Below are 19724 nucleotides of genomic sequence, written 5' to 3' on the forward strand. Positions count from 1 at the left end.
TGATCAGGAGCATCAGAAAGTTCTGAAAATGTTTTGTAAACTTTAAATCATAAGAATTCCTAGGAAACCATAAGTACCTCCCTCAACTACATTGTGTGTACAACAAGAACTAGTTTCCCCTGTTTTGCTAGACTTTTGAATTCCTGGAATAATTCTTCCCATCTCATGGTTATGATTAGTGGTGTTTTGTGTGTATATATATATATGGTTCTATGTAGCTGATTCTGTTCTTCAGAGAGCACCAGTTTGTTTGGTGAATAAGAACCAAAATGAGGAGTTTCAACCCTGGTTAACATGCATGGAATTGTATAATGAAGTACTATATGGTCCTAAGTTTTAAGCACAAAATAAATCTACTAATATTTGTAGTTTATGTGATAAAAATCGTATTAGGTGATAGTAGAGAATATGATAAGCAGTAAGATATTATTCACTCCCTAAACAGTTCTCTAGTTGAGGACCTCATAAATAAGTAAAAACAATCTAAGTTTTAAAATGCAAGAATGAGGGGCAGCCCGGGTGGCTCAGTGGTTTAGCACCACCTTCAGCCCAGGTTGTGATCCTGGAGACCCGGGATCAAGTCCCACGTCAGGCTCCCTGCATGGGGCCTGCTTCTCCCTCTGCCTGTGTCTCTGCCTCTCTCTCTCTCTCTCTGTGTATCTCTAATAAATAAATAAAATCTTTAAAAAAATAAATAAAATACAAGAATGAGTTGGCAGATATATTTAAAAGGGAAGCAGATTTTCAGGACTAAAGGCTAGAAAAATGCCAATGAGATGTGGGCAAGCAGGATTGAGGTAGCTGGGCATTCTGGGCCAGCAGGGAAAATTAATGAACTACAGATTCTTGTACTTAATAAAAACATGGATGAGGAGTAAACCAGTTTGGCTGCAATACTAGAATACATGGAGATAAGGCTGGAATTTCAGCTGGGAAAAACTTTGAAGGACTCTGGAGACCTGATTATGGAGCTTTAGGAAAATGAGTGAGGTCAAGGGACCTGTTTAGATCGTTGGTCAAATACTCACAAGCATAGAAAACATGAACATGCTATTTTTCTGAGCTTCAGTGTCTTCATCTATAAAATAGGAATATTTGTTAAGGTTAAGAGATGATGTCCATTAGAACCACTCTGTCAGTGGTAAAACAGTACAAATATTAGGAAAGTCCTTTTTGATCTGCCTACAACTGTCAATGACTCCAAGATTCTTATAGGGTCATTACTAACTCAAAAGAATTCTTAGGAAAGATGAAACTGGAGGCAGGGAGTAAGTACATGAGGAGAAATGAGCTTGGGAGAATCAAGTTAGAGCTCACAGCAGTAATCTTGATGTCAGGTGGCCATTCTAAACCAAGGGCATGAAGAGTGGAAACCAGAGAAGACATGAAGGAACAAGGCAGGGGATTTGGCTTAAGAAAGCACCAAAAAGGACTTGAAGTTTTATCACTGTAAGGATGGCAGTAAATTAGCAAAAAATGGAGGGAGAAGTTCCAGTTTTATAGATATTGGTATATATATTAAAATCTGAGTAATTATAAGATCTGATGGCCAATGCCAATACATCAGCTGTGAATATTCTGATTTAGAGAAAAAATACCAAAGTCTTTAGCCAACTGAAATAAATTATTGCTGAAGTGGGTGGGTACACGTGAGAAGAAAAAAAAAAAAGGTAGTATTATGTAGTAGCTTCCACATGCTGGCTCTTCACCTACATCATCTGTTTAATTCCCTCAACAACCCCAAAGCATGGGTTCTATATCCATTTTGTAGGTGAAGAAACTGGGCTCAGAAAGGTCAGATTATGTCTTATTAAGTTCAGTGCCAGCAGAGTGTAGGGAAAAGGCAGGGGATGCCTCAAGGATAGCACCCCCTGCAGGTACCTCTGCGGGTGCTTCCTTGGCATAAAACCTACATGAAGTGTGAAAGGTCTGGACATTCACTTTATTAGAGAGCCCCAAACAGGAAGCTGCACAGGGGGAAAAAAGCTCTCATTTTTTAAAAATGATCTGACCAACAAATTAATGGAAGGTGATCATGATGTCCCAGATCACTATCCTGCCTCAGGAGCCAACTAGATCACTCCACTGAACCCAGTGACTGCAACCCACAGAAGACACATTTTTACACTATGACCCTGTGTGCACGCATATGTATATGCTGCTCTGTGTTATACACTTATGTTTGTTATAAAAGCCTAATCCAATACTTTTATTCTTTGCCATTTGGGACCTATTAATTTGATGTAGTTTGTAGTGATCCCAGTTTGGAAAACATTTCCATTTCCTCATTTGAATGAAAAAGAAAAAAACGTCACTTCTCTGGATAAAAAAGCAGTCTAATTTTCCAAAGCGAGCTCCGTGGGTGGCTCCATTGTTTTCCAGTGGGCTCGGGAGGTTCTGTACCATACTCTTTTCAAAAATCACTCAAAGTGATGTGTTAAAGGCTTTCCATTGCTACAGCTGAGAAGCCTGTTTATTTCAAATTCATTTGACCACAAAGTCCTTTTTATCACGTACCTATTTAAATAAGCACTTGGGGAAATGGAGAGAAAAAATTATGTGAACCCATTTTGAAAACTATAAAATGATAAGCGTTGCTGATATTGTTAGCAGTCTATCGTCAGCTCAGAGCAAACATTTCAGATTTTGAGATGTTCTTAGAATCTCCCTGCAAGCGTCCCTTGGATTGTTTTGGTGCTGGGAAAAAAAAAAAGGGTTCCTCTTATTTCATTTGCCTCTCCATTGACAACAGTATTACACGATTCCTGTGGGATCTGAAATACTTGAGATGTTGAATTTCAGGATATCATTGGCAGCTAAAAGGTTTGGAAGTTATTTTGCTTAAAAGAAACATATGCCACATGAGCAAAATATCATGGTTTTGAAAGAAATAACATTTGTATTTCTTCTGTTGGCAAATACTCCTCAGTGTTAAGAACGCAAACTGTCAAATTGTATAAAAATCCAAGCTGCCAAAATAAAAGCCAAGTAAGACGTGCCCCCCCCCGCCAAAAAAAGTATAATTTTTAAAAACCAAGTTAACTAAATAGCTAATTGAGCAAATAAATTCTGCAGTCAGATAAAGAATATTTCCGGCACATAATCTCCTCCAGATAGTAAGAAAGAATGCCTGTCCACTGAATCTCAGATACATAAGAATCACTTGAGGCCTAATTGCAAATCCACTCTCTCATCAGCTACCGCAGCAGTAAGTTCATAGCCAACAATGAAATCCGGTTATCCTTGGGATAAAGGAAGTCATACCAAGCCTTTCTTGAGACAACCCCTGCTTGTTTCCCTGGCTTCATTTCTTAACCTCTCCTTCTCTCCCACTTAATGCTTCAGCAATTACCTGGCATTCAAAAACATTGCCATTTACAGGATGCCTGGCATGGCCTTCTGGAAACAATGTTCGATTTCAAGAGTAAGGAGATCCATCTCCTAATTCAAGCCTTACTACTATAAAACCCCACCACTTAGCCTCATTGAGACTCAATTTCTTCATCTATAATAAAAGGATATTGTTGAAGACTGCCCATTCCACCTCCCATACCCATGGTAATTACTACTAAGAAACTTCTTTTTTCCATCAAACCAAGATGAAGCTTTAGACTCCTTCTCAACAGTTCTCTGAGCAGCTCTTTCCAAATGACTACAACTGGCTCAGGTAAACTTAGGACTAGGTGGTTGTTAATGTTTTCACCTGTGTTAAATAATTCTAGATTACTTGACTAATTGAATTTTTTTGTTGTACTAGAATATCTGTACTAACATTGAATTTTCTATTGCTTTAGATAGTAACACTCAAAACTAACTCATACGTAGACTTTATGTTAAGGTCTAATAAGATAATTAATATGCAATTTATCATAATGTCACAATAAATTCAATTAATGTTGTAAAAGCTACTTAACGCATGTTCAAAATTTAATCTGATTTGAGGTTTCATTTAATTTCAGATGTGAAAATTCATCTCCAGACCACTGATTATGGCAACTTCTTGGCTAATCAAACAAATCCTCTTACTGTTTCCAAAATTGACACGGAGATGAGGAAAAAGCTATGCAGAGAATTTGAATATTTCCGGAATCATTCCCTGGAACCGCTGAGCACATTTTTTACGTACATGACGTAAGTGGTAGCAGGAAGCCCTATTGATCCCCTATTTGTGCAAACAACCCGTAATAGTTATAGGTGGGGGGGGGGGCATTAGGTTGGCATGAGGCTTAAAACCTTTTTCTCTTGTTTGTAAATTTGAATACATTCAAATTTTGGCAACTGATAAGCTCACCGAGCCTCTTATTCATTGTTAGAAGATAGACTTCATTTATTTATAAACATAATTTTGTAGGTGGTGGTAGCCTCCACATAAAGCCATGTTTTCAGGGCTGCCTAGAAGGCTCAGTCGGTAGAGCATGCAACTTTTGATCTCAGGGTCATGAGTTCAAGCCCCAAGTTGGGCGTAAAGTTTAGTTTGTTGTTGTTGTTTATTGTTTGTTTTTTTTTTTTTTGTTTAAAGTCACTTTTCAGTTTACATTTTAAGAAAAATTGTAAGCATGCTGATTTAAAACATTCTGGCTGCTGATACTGAAGGTAAATATTATGTGACATTTTTGGATCACTTGTCAGGTTGGAGCTGAAACATCACAAATTATTTTAAGGCTACATCTACCCTTTCCTGATTCCCTTTGCAACAAGCAGAAGTAGCTCCCATCATAGTCACATGTTTTATTTTTATTCCTTTCCATCACCAGTAGTTGCAATTTTTCACTATGAAGGCTTTTCATTCTAAACAATGTTTGAATTTCCACACAATAATAAATTGTACCTTTAGTAATCCAGTTAATAAATTTTATCCAGTGTTCAATACTTTGGGCCTCTCCAGTTCTAACAGAGAAGCTGGGAACAAATGTCCACAATACATGAGCTGATTATTATGAATATACCATTTCAATGTAATATACAAAGTCGAGAATATTAGATTCAGGCCTTAGACTGGTTTAGAAAGGTATAAAATTAAAATATTCCTCTATTCCACATGCCCCTTTCTCCCCACTCAGTTCCTTTCCACAAAAGTAAATGCTTCTCCATTTCATATGTATTTTCTAGAAAAATACTTACAATTGAGTATGCTTATTGATACACACTCAACCCACCTCACTTCATAATTCAAATCTATGCAAATGGATCATATTCCTTCTGCACTTTTTACCCCACCCAATATTTCTTTTTTGTATATATATTTATTTATCTATTCATGAGAGACACACAGAGAGAGAGGTAGAGAGACAGGCAAAGGGAGAAGCAGGCTCCATGCAGAGAGCCCGATGCAGAACTCGATCCCAAGACCCCGGGATCACGCCCTAGGCCGAAGGCAGATGCTCAACCACTGAGTCACCCAGGCACCCCACCACCTAATATTTCTTAGAAATATCCTTGTCAGCATCATTCTCTTTATAATTGCCTAGAATTCCATGTTTGCTATATATCATGACTCGATTCACCAGGCATCTATTAACAAATAACTAATTTTTTTTCCATTGCAAAAAGTTTTGCAACTAGCTTATTACTGTGTAGGTCTTGAATTTATTTTTAAGCTAAATTTTTAGCAGTAGAAATAGTGAATCAAAGGAATTTTTAAAATTTATATAAATTTTGCTAAGTTGTACTTAATATAAGTATCACCAATTTGCACCCCCCAAAACAGTGCATGAGAAAGCCTGTGTCCTTACACCATCACCAACATTGGATATTATCTTTTTAGTTTTTGCCCATCCAATAAGTTAGAAGTTGTATCTTTTGCTTTGACTTCTATTTCTTTGTTAGCAGAATTGAGTTAGCAGAATTGAACATCATTTTGCACTTATTAATCATATGTGTTTGCTACCTGACCAAATACTTTGTCTAATTTTTTTATTGGAATATTCAGCAGTTTTTGTTGCTATGGAATGGCTCTTAGTAACATAAGAAAGCTAGCTCTTCATAATATATGTGGCAAAATTATTTTCTCAGTGTGATATAATTTAATTTTTATAGCTTTTATTTTCCTGTAGAAACATTGGAATTTTTAAATTAGCTATAATCATCAGTCCTTTCATTCGTTGGCTTCTGATTGTCGTATCCTGCTTAGAAAGCCCTCCTCCACTCCAAATATTTTTAAAACATTTATTTATTTATTCATGAGAGACACAGACTGAGAGAGAGAGGCAGAGACACAAGCAGAGGGAGAAGCAGGCTCCTCACAGGGAGCCCCGTGCAGGACCCGATTCCGGATCTCGGGATCACAACCTGAGCCAAAGGCAGGCACCCAATCGCTGAGCCACCCAGGCGTCCCTCTACTCCAAATTTATAGTAAATTTGCCTGTCTTTTATTTCATTTATTTGTTATTGTTGATGTTTCTTTTTTCTTCTCTCTCTTTTTTTTTTTTGTTTTTGTTTTTTACATTTAAAACCTTGGTTCATCTAGAATTTATTTTAATGTAAGGAATGAGACTAGGGATCCAGCTCAAATTGTTTTTCCCCAATAGCTATCCGAGTTGTTCTGATTCCATGTCCATAAATAAGCAAGTAGAAGAGATGACCATGGTTTGAGGCAGGAAGTAATGGTTGGTATACCTGAGACATGTGGTTAGTGCCAATATACATTGTTTGTGCAATCAGACCTCCCATCAGTGCTATATAGGTTAGGATTTTATTTAAAGACAAGACCCCAGGTGCTGATTTCTTAAAGAATTCACAAATACACAGCTAGTCAGAGATGAAAGTTTGGGTCTGACTCAATCCAAAGCCCAAGCACTTTCTTTGAGAAGAAGTTTCTTTGAGAAGCCTTCCAAAGATCTGACATTGTTGCTGAACCTGGAAAAATAGTAGAATTTGGAGAGAGGGAGAAGGTGGAGCATCTGAGGTTCAAGTATGTAAATGGGAAGGACGCTGCATGCATGATGAATAACAGGTCAGTTTTGGTGGGAGTGGGCCGTGCCAAAAGGGGAAGGGAGAAATGGAGAAGGGAGGTTAGAAAAGTAGGTGCCCACCAGAAAATGCAGTCTTCAATGGCAGGCTTAGGAAGCTGGGCTTTATCACATTGAAGAGTATTTTTCATGTGTGTGTTAGTATCTGCAAGTCCCTTCCTTAAAAATAAAAATCTGAAAAATAAAATAAAATAAAATTCTGAAGGGGCACCTGACTGGCTCAGTCAGTAGAGCATGTGACTCTTGATCTTGGGGTTGTGAGTTAGAGCCCCATGTTGGGTGTGGAGCCAACTTAAAAATATATATATTCTTAAATAAAAATCTGAAGCAGAAACCCAAAATGTAAAAGAGACAAAAGAAGAGGCCAGGTTTGCTCATAGGACTCTTACCTCCCTGTATGGCTGAGGTGAGGAACAAAGTGCTTGGGCTTGGACTGGGTCAGCTCCAGGTTCATATCAGATCTTCAGTGGCTGCCTGGGAGAGAGGCTTTCTAAGCAGCGATGCCTTCTGCCAAAAAATTACCCTGACAAGGGTAGTTATGGAAACATCATTAAATATTCCTCAGTGGGAAGACAAGATGGCCCTATCTGTGTGGAAGTAGAAATGACAATCAAAATACTAGACAATATTTATGGAATATTACTATATGCCAGGACTCTGCTGAGTGCTTTACAAACACTGTCTCCTTTAAACCTGACAAATCTTAGTTCTTATCATCACCATTTTAAGAACAAGGAAACTAAAGTTAAGTGCAGTAACTTGCCTGAGTCACAGATCAACAAATGGAGGAGTCATGCTTTAAAATTAAAATAAGGCAAATGTTGGCAGTAGGCTTTGTATACATATTTTGCTCAGATTTTAGATGAGTTCAGAAAACCTGACCCATGGTAATGACTGAGGACAGTTGAATTTTAATGGAGTCAAAAGGCTGCCAGATTTCATACTTTTTGGGCTGAGAGACAGGTCTCCTAAGACAGAAACATGCTCAAAATGTATTAGGAAGTACTTTAGCTCTAAGAATGACTCTGAGTCACTTGGTCAATGTTTCCTCTTATGCGATGACTCCACGGTTAGTGTTTTAACTATAGAATCTTAAACTTGGAGGAAGCCTTAGCATTAATTAAGCAAACATGTTTATTCCACAGCAAACAACCATGTTGATCTAGTTAAATAAAATGTACTGTTTCTAGGGGTGCCTGGGTGGCTCAGTCAGGTAAGCATCTGACTCTTGATCTCCACTCTGGTCTTGATCGTGGCGTTTTGAGTTCAAGCTCCATGTGGGGCCCCACTTTTAAAAAATTAACTACATAAAACTGAAAAGATAAAATGTACTCTGTTTCTAAAACAAAATCACTGGGCAGCCCGGGTGGTTCAGCGGCTTAGCGCTGCCTTCAGCCCAGGGTGTGATCGATCGAGTTCCACGTCAGGCTCCCTGCATGGAGCCTGCTTCCCTCTCCCTCTGCCTGTGTCTCTGCCTCTCTTTCTCTCTGTGTCTCTCATGAATAAATAAATAAAATCTTTAGAAAAAATAAATAAAATAAAATAAAACATAATTACTTAAAATTCTAAATATTTTTGGTCATTAGCAATGTTTAAAAACTATATACTAAGAACACAGGTGGTCACAAAGCCTTGCATAGAATATTAACACAAAGTTGAAAATGGAAAGATGGTCTAGGTAGTATTGGTACTGTTAATGGTGTTAGTCATGGACATGTTTTAATTTATCTACTGTCTTGGCTATAAATTCTTTGAATTACTTCTTTTAGTATCTCTTTCTATACTTGCTAGTATGTAATGGGCACTGAATATTTGTTGAATCAATATGTAATTCTGTATTTAGCAGCACCTTACACAGAGTGAGTAGATACTTCCAAACAACTCAGGATATTATATTTTATATAGCACTTGAATATTGGTTATTTACTGGCCAACATGTTAAGCCAGTATGTTAGGCCAGATGTCATGCCTGCAGATACATTTTGTATAATAAGGTCAGCGTTTAAAATAATTTTTAAAAATAGGGATCCCTGGGTGGCGCAGTGGTTTAGCGCCTGCCTTTGGCCCAGGGCGCGATCCTGGAGACCCAGGATCGAATCCCACGTCAGGCTCCCGGTGCATGGAGCCTGCTTCTCCCTCTGCCTATGTCTCTGCCTCTCTCTCTCTCATTCTGTGTGACTATCATAAATAAATAAAAAAAAATTAAAAAAAATACTTTAAAAAATAATAATAATTTTAAAAAATATATTTAGTCAAGGCTTGCATTCTTCAGTGGCCAACACTCGCTATTGTCTATTCTGATCTTCTGATCTATCTTGTCTTACAATCTTAGGTTACTTATTAGACCCCCAAAGATATTCACTTTTACTTGAATGTTTTATTTACATCTCCACACAGGAACCCTGCAAAGAAGATGTTTACATCTCCATTTTTTTTTTTAAATTAGAGAAACTGAGGGTCAATAAAATAATGAATTTTCTAAAGTCACACTATAATTAAGAGATTTGGAATGAATTTGATTCCAGATCCATCAATCTAGAAAGCTAAAGATCTTGCACTGCCCTGGTAGTTTATAAAAAAGCAAGTAATTCAGAATTATCTGTGGACATTTAAAAAGTTTGTATGTTCCTGATTCATATTCCAGGAAATTCTGAGCTTATTGGCCTTGGAGTGAGGCAGGCACCCTTTTGGAAGACACCCAGGTAATTCTGATATGCACCTCTGATTAAAAATGTCTAATTATGGTGCCTCAACTTTATGACTTGGAAGTCACTTTCACCATTATTTTCATGAGCATTACCTCCTTGTCAGAGACCTAATAGCTCAACTGCACCAAAACCAAGGTCTTCTAAATGTCAGTCCATGATTTGTCCCACCATATCCTGTGAGTTGCCAATCCAGGGAGCATTCAGATACTCTGTGTAGGACCTAGAGTTGTGTTACTCTAACAAGATGTATACATATGAAAAACAGTTCTAAAACTACTTTTCTAATTTCTCTCTGGAACGTTTTGTGAAGTCAGGTGTCTAGCACCCACAAACTTCCATCAAATAGGATTACTATTCTATCAGGAATTTGCCCAAGGCATCCTTATGAAGATATGAAGTCAACCTTAGTAGAGATGGTCTAAATTTAAGTTGTTATAATAAATACAATCTAAGCATTGCACATTTGTGTGATATAATTACTGTATATGTGAAACTTATTTTGAAAATCTGGAATGGATATTTTTAAATGCTTAATAGCAGGCAGATCTGGGGGTTTTGTATACTATAATTATACACAGTTGTGTGAAACAAAGGAAGGAATCCATAGCATTTTAATGAAGAGACTATTTAATATAGGACTGAATTGTTTTATTTTTCTTCCCTCCTACTTAACACTTTCTGGCAGCATTTCAACTTCTCATCCCTTTTGAGGCTAGCCATCTTTTAAAAATAATATTTCAATATTCAAAATATTTCACCTCAGGGGATGTAAATTTTCTGAATACAGGAAAATCAAGAGCAAGATCAAACATAGCCTTTAAGTACTTGGACTAATAGTAGCCAAGAACTGTAGGTTAAGGACCACACATTGAAGAAATCTTCCAAGATTGGTTCAGAGAGGCTAATCAAAGTTCTTGACTATCTTGATGATGCATTATAAACCTTCCACAGGCTTGTCACTGCACTACATATTAGGAGACTGTACACCTTGGTTTACCTGGAGGGGTTTCTCAGGTCTTCTACTACTAAAACTGGATGAATTGGTTGCCCCATCACTTATAGTCACAAAATTAGTAATATAATTCCAAGGTACTTACATTCTTAGGGCTCCGACTTTGTCTCTATGATTTAAAGTCAATAAAGCAAGGCTTTTCAGAAAGGTTTCCACCTGACATGCTTCCTATGTGCTGTTGACTATACTCCTCACCAAGTAGTCACCACCTTATAAGGTGGAGCATATTCTGCTGGGAATCATTTGGTAGAGTGGTTGAACACTTACAGGCCCTCGGCCTAAGGCATTGTAATGCGGCATTAGTTTCTCCTCTAACCAATGGGACAGTATATTTTAAGGGCCTTGTAGCTGGTAAGCAGAGAAGCTCATATGTGACATCAGATCACTGGATAGCATGCCACAGGGGTTACTTTCTCTTTTTTGTTTGTTCATTTGTTTTTGCTTTTCAACTCTTACACTGCCTTGAAAAGTGAGGGGACTGATCTTACGTATTTAGAAAGATGATTCTGTTGATACTGTGAAAGGTGCGTTGATGGAGTGGAACTGGAAACAGAAACCAGAGGAAGATATTTTTAAAGTCTGGACTGGAAAGAGCAGCCAAGATAGAAAGGAGTGGACAGTGGTTAGATACATTTGGGAATTAGGTGTTAACAGAATTTAGCATCTTGACTTATGATCAGTGAGAGAAAATAGGCAATAATTTCTAGAAATTCTAAGCTACAGAAAGAATCTGCCGGTAAGATAAAGGATTTTGGTTTTGTTTCTAACCAAAAAGAATAGGAAGCCTACTAAATTAGAGACAGGTATACAAATTACCCTTAACATCATCATCATTTGGCATTATTTTCATTTTTTCATACATTTTAAAAGAATTAAAATCACTCTAAATATAATTTTGAATCTTAACTTTTCCATATATAATATCAGCAATTTTTTCTAGGTCAAAAATGTTTCTAACATTTGTAAATTACTATATAGCCTTCCATGAAGGTCATGAACATTTTAGAAGGGCTGAGTTTTGTGTCTTCTGACCTCAATGTCCCCATAGTATTTAAGTTATCAAATTTCGATTTTAGCAGTAAAATTCCCAATGATATTATAGAATCGACCATTGAACATCACTTTGCATTTGTGATTCTAAATCTTTGGCCAGAAAAATCCTTCCGAAATCTTAAGGACTGCAGCATCTTTAAGGTTTTATAGCCAGAGATTCCGTGTGAATGTTCAAAGGCAAAAGCAAGTAGGAAGCAAAAATGTCTCAGTTGTAGAAGCTGATAAAGCCTCCAGCATTTAACAGCCTCAAGCACTTTGAGAGTTGAAAAACCCTGGTGCTATCCTGCAATAGCAATACTTGATCTGTCTAGAACTGGATGACATTCACTTAATCAGCATACCATATACTAAGTGACTGCTAGGAGAGAAGGTCTATGCTAGGTTCTAAAATTAGAGAGTGACTGAACATAAACTTGTTCTCTGAGCCAATGGAAGAGTTACTTAAAGTGAAGATTCCAAGACTATGCCTCTAAAACTTATGTTTAATTAGGTCCTGGAATGTGGTCTGTGAATCTGCAATTTTTATAAGCCCTCCAGGGGAGACTGCTGCAGGTGAGAAATTTTTGTAACCATTTGTAGACTCTAACCTGAGTTCTACAATACATCAGTTGTGGGATTTTCAAAACAAAAGTTTCTTAATCATTCAAAGCCTTAGTTTCCTCATCTAGAATAGTAATAATTATAGTCAATATAAAATTGTGAGCGTAATTTGAAAACAGGGCAGGCTAAGGGTTGTTGCGAGAACTAGTGCAAATGAAAATACAGGGCCCTTGTTAGAAAAAAAAATGTTTAGTAATTTCAAGAGAGCAACAGCAGAGAATTAAACTAAGTGTGGGGCCCTTCTCTGTGTTGGACCCTGTGTGACTATATAGATTGCAGGCCCATGAAACTGCCTGATATACATATATAATATATGAATATATATACATAATGTATGAATATATCCACACTTACAACATATCCACATCCACATACTCCCAAAAAATGCTGCTATTTTTTTTTTGCATTAGAGTATAACCCCTGGTGAAAGCAAGAAAAGATTGCATAAAGGAGGTGATGCCAAAGCCAAAGACTTGAAGGATGAGACCCTGTTTGCAAGTGGATGTGGCTGGGAAGAGGCAAAGCAACAGGTGCAGAAACATGGTGCTGCTTACCCAGCACTACTGAGTTGCCGATGCCACGGGACATCAGCAAAATTAGTGTCTGCCAGTTAAGGATGTCAAGGCAATGGATGTAAAAGAGCTTAGGATGCTGTCCCTACAGCAGTTCTTCTCAAAGAGAAATAAATCAGGGCCAAGGTAGACATTTTTTCCCTGGTTCTTCCTCCACATTCCAGGTGGGGATGATAATCAACCACCAGGGGTCATGATTGAGCCCAGTAGCCTGTTTTCCAAAGCACTGTTCCTTCCCCAACAACTGTTCAGTGAAAGAAATTTGAGACTGTCTCCCAACCTGGAAAGATTGAAATTCACCGTGCTACTGGTCCAGATATTCACTGCCTTACTTGTATTTTGTTTTATCATGTTTATTTTCTATTTTTTAATTGAAAAAAAAAGCCTATGCCTGTGTTTCTTAAGAGTTTTTTAAATTAAATTTTATTTAGTGCTCATTACGAGCCAGTATTTACATAATTACTATACATGTATTACATTCGTTTTTAATTCTCATGACAACCGTATGAGTGGCACTAATATTATTGGCATTTTAGAAATAAGGAAACAAATAATCTCTACACCCAAGGTGGGGCTCCAATTTTCTTTTTTTTTGGGGGGGGGGCTCCAACTTTCAACCCTAAGTTCGAGACTTGCATGCTCTGCTGACTGAGCCAGCCAGGTGCTCCAACTCTCATGTTAGATGCATAATTTTTTTCTATGTGAAAAAAGTTTTATATGTATGCATATGTTTATATGTAAACAAATATAAGTACATATAGCTGGTTTTATTGTTTTAGAACAGCAAGATCATATATGTATTATCTGCACTTTGTCTTTTTTACATAATCTCATCAGAATTTTCTATATAAGCACACAAGATCTATCTTATTTGAAGCACATATCCCATTGTGTCGGGTCTACCATCATTTATTTAACCATTTCCCCTTTGTGCATCTAGGTTGTTTCATTTCCTTGCTATCCCAAGTAATGCTGCAACAAACATCATTGTACATGTATCTTTGCTTCCTCATGCCAGAAATTCTTTTGCATGGTTTCCCAGAAGTGAAATTATCAATAGATATGCCAGTCTTAGATTTTGATAGATATTAGCAGACTGCTCTCTCATATTCCAACAATATCTGAAAGTTTTGTTACTTTCCTAGTCTCTCACCTTTTTTTTTCTTTCCTCATCAGAAGATATGAGATTCTCCAATATCTATTGTTACTGGTGTCTTGAATCTAATAAAGATGAGATCTACCTGTTAACTATTCTTCACCAAATGAACAGGCTCTACTAGACACAGCTTGTTTAAACCCATGTAACTGGCAAGAAGAACCACTCCACTGATGTTTTCCTCGGAATTATCATAATATTTACATGTATGGCTAAAGAGGAGGTGACAGTTGAGTACTCTCCCTTATGTTCTAATTCTCCTCAATGGAAAAGTACAGAAAAAGCAAGGAATAGGCAGCTATGACCTCTAGAAAGGGACCTCAGACTAAGACACGAGGTAGCCAGTTATCTCCTTCACTTCTATTTACCAGTATCAGAGTCAATGTACTTGAATGAACATAAAGAAAATTTTATTCATTGATTGAAAAACATCATCATTGTGTTCCTATTCTGCACACGTATGGTTAGGCTTCTTGAAGGCCACAAAAAATAATAAAGATTGGTAGGAATTATCTGTAAATAACTATGTTTGAAATGAATATGTAAAATGACTTACCTAAAAGCACACAGTTGAATAATGGCAGAATTAATATTTGAGTCCAGGTCTTATTTTCTCAGATATGCAATAAATATTGGTGAATGAATGAGCTAACTATTCATGTTCACCACAATACTGCCAGTATACATTGATAATTAATTTCACCCCAGGATAAATATAAATGCAAAACTTAGACAAAAAAAAGATATCACTTCTAGCTGGAGATATTTTAAAAGCTTAATGAAAAACGTAGTATTTGAATATGACCATTAAAGAATGGGAAGGATTCCATTTCTAGCAATCGATGGGGAAGGAAGGTTTTATACATCTAGAGAGTAATAGAAACAAAGACACTGGAAAAGGATAAACAAGTTTGAGGAATTTTTAAGTCCAAATAGATGTAAATCAAGATTGTAGAGAAGTACTTGAGAAAAGAGTTTTCTAAAGATTCCAGAGCTACCAAAGGCTTGGGAAATGCATAGTGATCAGCTTTCTTGTTCTAAAACATGCTATTATAGGCAATGCTGACTTCTTTCAGTATTTTATTTTGTGAGAAGGAAAAATGAGCATGACAGCAAAATTAATTGCTTTTAAAAATTATTTTAGTTTCACTTCTTCTATTTAAAAAGGGGAAACTTTAGGGAAGTAAGAAATGCTACCCAAAAAAGCCAAATTTCAAGAGGCAGCAGATGTTTATAGGGGATATTCTAAATCTCAACAGTCTACTTAGCAAGTCAGACTAAATAGCAGAACTGCCCATGTGAGGATAATGGAGTTAGCATTGGATTAAATAAATCTGTAGTAACAGAAATGTTTACCAATGTGATCAGGGAAAATTTTCATTTGAAAATTAATACTTTGGAAAACACTTCCAACATGGCTCTATTGTTCATGTCACAATAAATACTGTTGGGCCTGTCAAGGGTGGATCAACGCCTTTCATGAGGAATGAAATAACTTAGCATACACCAAGTCTATTTCACACATAGCCCAATCCTTTCTGTGAACAATTACTCTTGATTATGTATTTCGTGTCCCTGTCCCTGTATTTTCCTTATGTACAAGTGTGGCCTAGCAAACATATCACAGTTCTGGTCACCTAAAACAGAATCGTTGGTATCAAGAACGCTATATATTATGTGTTGCAGATGAAAGGATGCTGACCCAGCCTCTTGGTAGCCCCTTGCTATAGGAACCCAGAGCAATCAAGTCCTGATCTCAGGATATGGCTCTTGTGATAAAGCCAAATCCAAGTCATAATGCTTTCAGATAATGAATCTGTTGTAATCGCCAAGTTCACCAAGTTATCTACTATCCAGACATCCAGACGCACCCAATGGGGAAGTTCAGACTGAGTCTTGAAGAGCCTCCATCAAACAAAGGGACTCAGGCCTTTTAATATATAAAAAAAGTTATCATTTATGACAACTAGTTAACAGACATAGTTTGAGATTAAGGATTACATTCCCAAAGAGATAAACATTAAACTATTTGAAGTCCAGCTATCTTAAAGGAAACATCATGAAGTAATGGCCACACAAAGCTCATGTACAGAACAGGATGGTAACAGGTTTTCTAAAATAAGTATAAGTCAGATTTAATATTTAATATCCCAGCAAGTAACATAATTTATGGTCTTGTGGATGATCCAGTCTTCCACATGACTACCATTCAATTCCTTGTCTCTAGACCACAAAAGAGTTGATAGCCTCTTAGCTTCTAAGAGCAATGGGTAAATTTAGAAAAGGTTCTATTGGCTAGAACTTGGTGTAAAACTACAGAAGTGTAGAAATCTTGGAAAATACAAGAATTTAAACACTGTACATTTTTTGTATCAAAGATTATGTAGCTTATAATTTCCAGTTCTCCTTCTTCCAAAGTCTGGTTTATTATCTTTTTCTAAGAGTGTACGATTGCACACACCTTCTTTATCTGAGGCCCTCTACAGTGCTCTCATATGTGTTACTAATCCAAATGCCAAACATTCAAAGTTGAAGAAATATTTCCATGTTAAGCCACAGAAAATGGAGCTCTTGTTAAACTGGTTTTTAGGTAACACAGTTGGGTTTAGAATTAGGTTTCTCAGGACGCCTGGGTGGCTCAGCGGTTGAGCGTCTCCCTTTGGCTCAGGTTGTGACCCCAAGGTCCTGGGATCGAGTCCCACATTGGGCTCCCTACAGGGAGCCTGCTTCTCCCTCTGCCTGTGTCTCTGCCTCTCTCTCTCTCTCTCTCTCTCTCTCTCTCTCTGTCTCTCATGAATAAATAAATAAAATCATTTAAAAAAAAGAATTAGGTTTCTCTGTTTTAAAGCTTGATGTCCTTCTACAGTGACAATTTAACAATTGACAAAATGTTGTATAATTTGAGTCAGTTTACACAATGACTGTATGAAGATAGTGATATTCTCTATCCTTTTCCACACCTTGATGCTAAACTTCTTTTTTAAAAAGTTTCCTACCTCATTGTACCCCCCCCCCCAAAAACCACTCTAATTGCTAGGTCCAAGAGATATATTTTCTGCCCTTTCACAACTTGCTATGGTATTTATTTGTCGATGTCTTTGTTCCATGCATTCTGTGATGACACTTTCTCTTTGTGCTCCTTTTCCCATCCTGGCCCTACCTCAGTCGAACTTGCAAAGTCTCTTCCTGCCTTTTAAGAGCTGTTAGGGGGTCTGTTCTATTCACTTGTCTAAAATGCATACTTTTTTTTTAATGATATTATTCACATCCATAGCTGGAGAAGTAACCAGAAGCCAGGTAATAAAAAGCTTTGTATACAACGGTGAGAAATATTTGCTTTATTCCAGAGGCCAAAGGAAGCCATTGACAGATTTTTAGGAATGAAAGTAGTGATGTTGCTGATAGAGATAGAGATTACAGAAGAAGGAGAAATACTGGAGACAGGTTTTCAGATCATGGGCCTGGGTTGTCTATGAGAAAACTAGGCTGTGATAGCCACAAAAAGGAAGTAAAAGAGTGGATCTGAGGCTGGGCAGAGAGATTTTGACTAGAGCTGAAGAATCATGCCTCTAACTCACCAGTGAGGGCTCTAATTGACCTCTGCAACTGTTGTATGAGCTTAGAATTTGATAGTTAGCATACAAGAAATGTGTTTTAGTTAGCTTCAAGATCCTTAAATAAGTTTGGGAACAAAAAGGGAAAGAATATCACTAAGACCAAAAGGAAATATTAAAATATCATCTGCCTTGAGCTGTTTTTTTGTTTTGTTTTTGTTTTTTTCTGAATCTAATCGGAGCAAGACTTCTGGCTTTGGGGTGCCAACTCTGCCTCTTTCTAGCAGGGTGACCTCGGACAAGGTATTTAAATAAAGTGATGGTAATAATGGTCCTTAGAGCCTTGAATCATGAGGCTTGAATAAGAACACGCACGTAATACCTGACAGAAAAAACCTCAAAGAGGGCTAGCATTTTAAAAACTATTTTTTTACAACCTAATTGTAATTTTTACAACCTAATTTGTAATTTTTACAACCTAATTTTTTTAATTGAGTCATTCACTCACAATTCTAGGTGACTTCATGATTTTCACAGGTGCCAATATTAGAGTTATAGAATAAAATGTTTAGAAGGGGCTATTAAATGAGAACGTTTGTCTAGGCCACTAGTAAGAGAAAAATTAACCCAACTCATCCTGGCTCTGTCACTACATGTGAATGCAATTATCTAAAACATAAGGACTTTGAACTAGATGAATACCCCAGTGTCTTTAAGCTCAAAAATTACTCAAGCAATATCAGCAGTGATTTTATTCCTAACTACTACATGTGTGGCCCTGAGGATCTATAAAGATTATAGCCTGGAGAAAGTAACCTGTTTTCTGGGCACATCATTCCCCTGCAACCCAAGATAGTCAATGATAATTATATACCTAGTGCATATGTGTGATGGGGATGAGGAAGGGGGCAGGAAAGAGACCCCTCCCTTCGGCCTCCTGCCATGGGCTAAGTCCTGGGTTTTCACTTCATTTCCTGAACAACACTATGAGAACTGGTGTTACTGCTCCATTGTAGAAAAAAGGCCATTTAAACAGTGGGTTGAAATAAAACAGAATCCAGTTGTTATAGTCCTTGCTCTTTGCAATTTAGAGTCTGGACTAATAGTATAAAAAAAAAAAAGGTTTAATTTTTCTTTTCTTTTTTAGGTAAACTATACCCTCAACATGGGCTCGGACTCATGACCCCAAGATCAGAGTCTCATGCCCCACCGACTAAGCCAGCCAGGCACCCCTAAAAAGAATTTTTAACTCAATACACACACGTACACATGTACGCATGTGCACACCCACATGCACACACTGCAGAGACATAGGCTTGAGTGTTCCATGTGGGCTAACTCCTCACAGCATTGACATTGGTTGCCCGTCAACGTTTAGTCTTAACAGTCTTCTGCAAGTTGGGAGTGTTGGCAGCTCATATGCTTTTACATTACCAAGGTGCTGTGGGGAACAATTAAATGTCTGGAGCCTGCTAAGGATTATTAAGTGCTAGCAATTCCCCTCTCAGGTAATAGCTTTTGAGCCATAAAGGGACAGTTAAATAAGCACTTCCATTTTAATATCATTTTCAATAGATAAAAAGGAGTCTAAAATTCTATAATGTCTAAATTTGGTACTGCTGTTTGGGAGGTGAAGAAACTTTAGAGTCATGTGCCTTTTAAAAGGGGATAATTGCCTGCTTCTCAGCTTCTTCAGATAGAATTTTTATTGAAGTAAATTGTAGAAGCTCCACAATGAAGGAGACTCTCTTCCCGCTGGATTATGTTCTCTTGCAAACGAAGTCTGTGACCCATGCAGCCAGGCTCTAGTGACAGTGGCTTCTAACTGGCTCGGCTAATTTTTATCCAGTTATTTTTCAAGACTGAATTGTGGAGCAGTTAGTCCCATCACAGTCAGACCTGAAGGACCTCAGCTCTTCAGTTGGCTGCCTCTTTGCTCTCCTTGATCCAAAACCTCACCTTCCTGGCTCCCTCTTTCCTCTCAGCTCTGGAGCATGTTCTCTTCTCTCCCATCTTAAAAAAAAAAAAAAAAAAAAAAACTGAAATCCAAAGCCCCTTGGTCCCTGAGTCTCCATAGAACTGTCTTCCCCTTCTTTTAAGG

General features: G+C 37.4%; 1 protein-coding gene across 2 annotated transcripts in view; it reads left to right on the forward strand.

The window, feature by feature from the left end:
- The window catches only part of ATP6V0D2 (ATPase H+ transporting V0 subunit d2), a 44141-nt gene that overhangs the window by 7069 nt on the left and 17348 nt on the right, over positions 1 to 19724 (forward strand). For both annotated transcript variants that reach the window (XM_055303423.1, XM_055303424.1), the window contains exon 2: positions 3960 to 4131. In XM_055303423.1, the coding sequence (XP_055159398.1) occupies positions 3960 to 4131 (172 nt within the window). The remainder of the gene's footprint in view (positions 1 to 3959; positions 4132 to 19724) is intronic.

The sequence above is a fragment of the Nyctereutes procyonoides genome, unplaced genomic scaffold (genome assembly GCF_905146905.1).
Source record: "Nyctereutes procyonoides isolate TBG_1078 unplaced genomic scaffold, NYPRO_anot_genome, whole genome shotgun sequence".
Taxonomy (NCBI): Eukaryota; Metazoa; Chordata; class Mammalia; order Carnivora; family Canidae; genus Nyctereutes; species Nyctereutes procyonoides.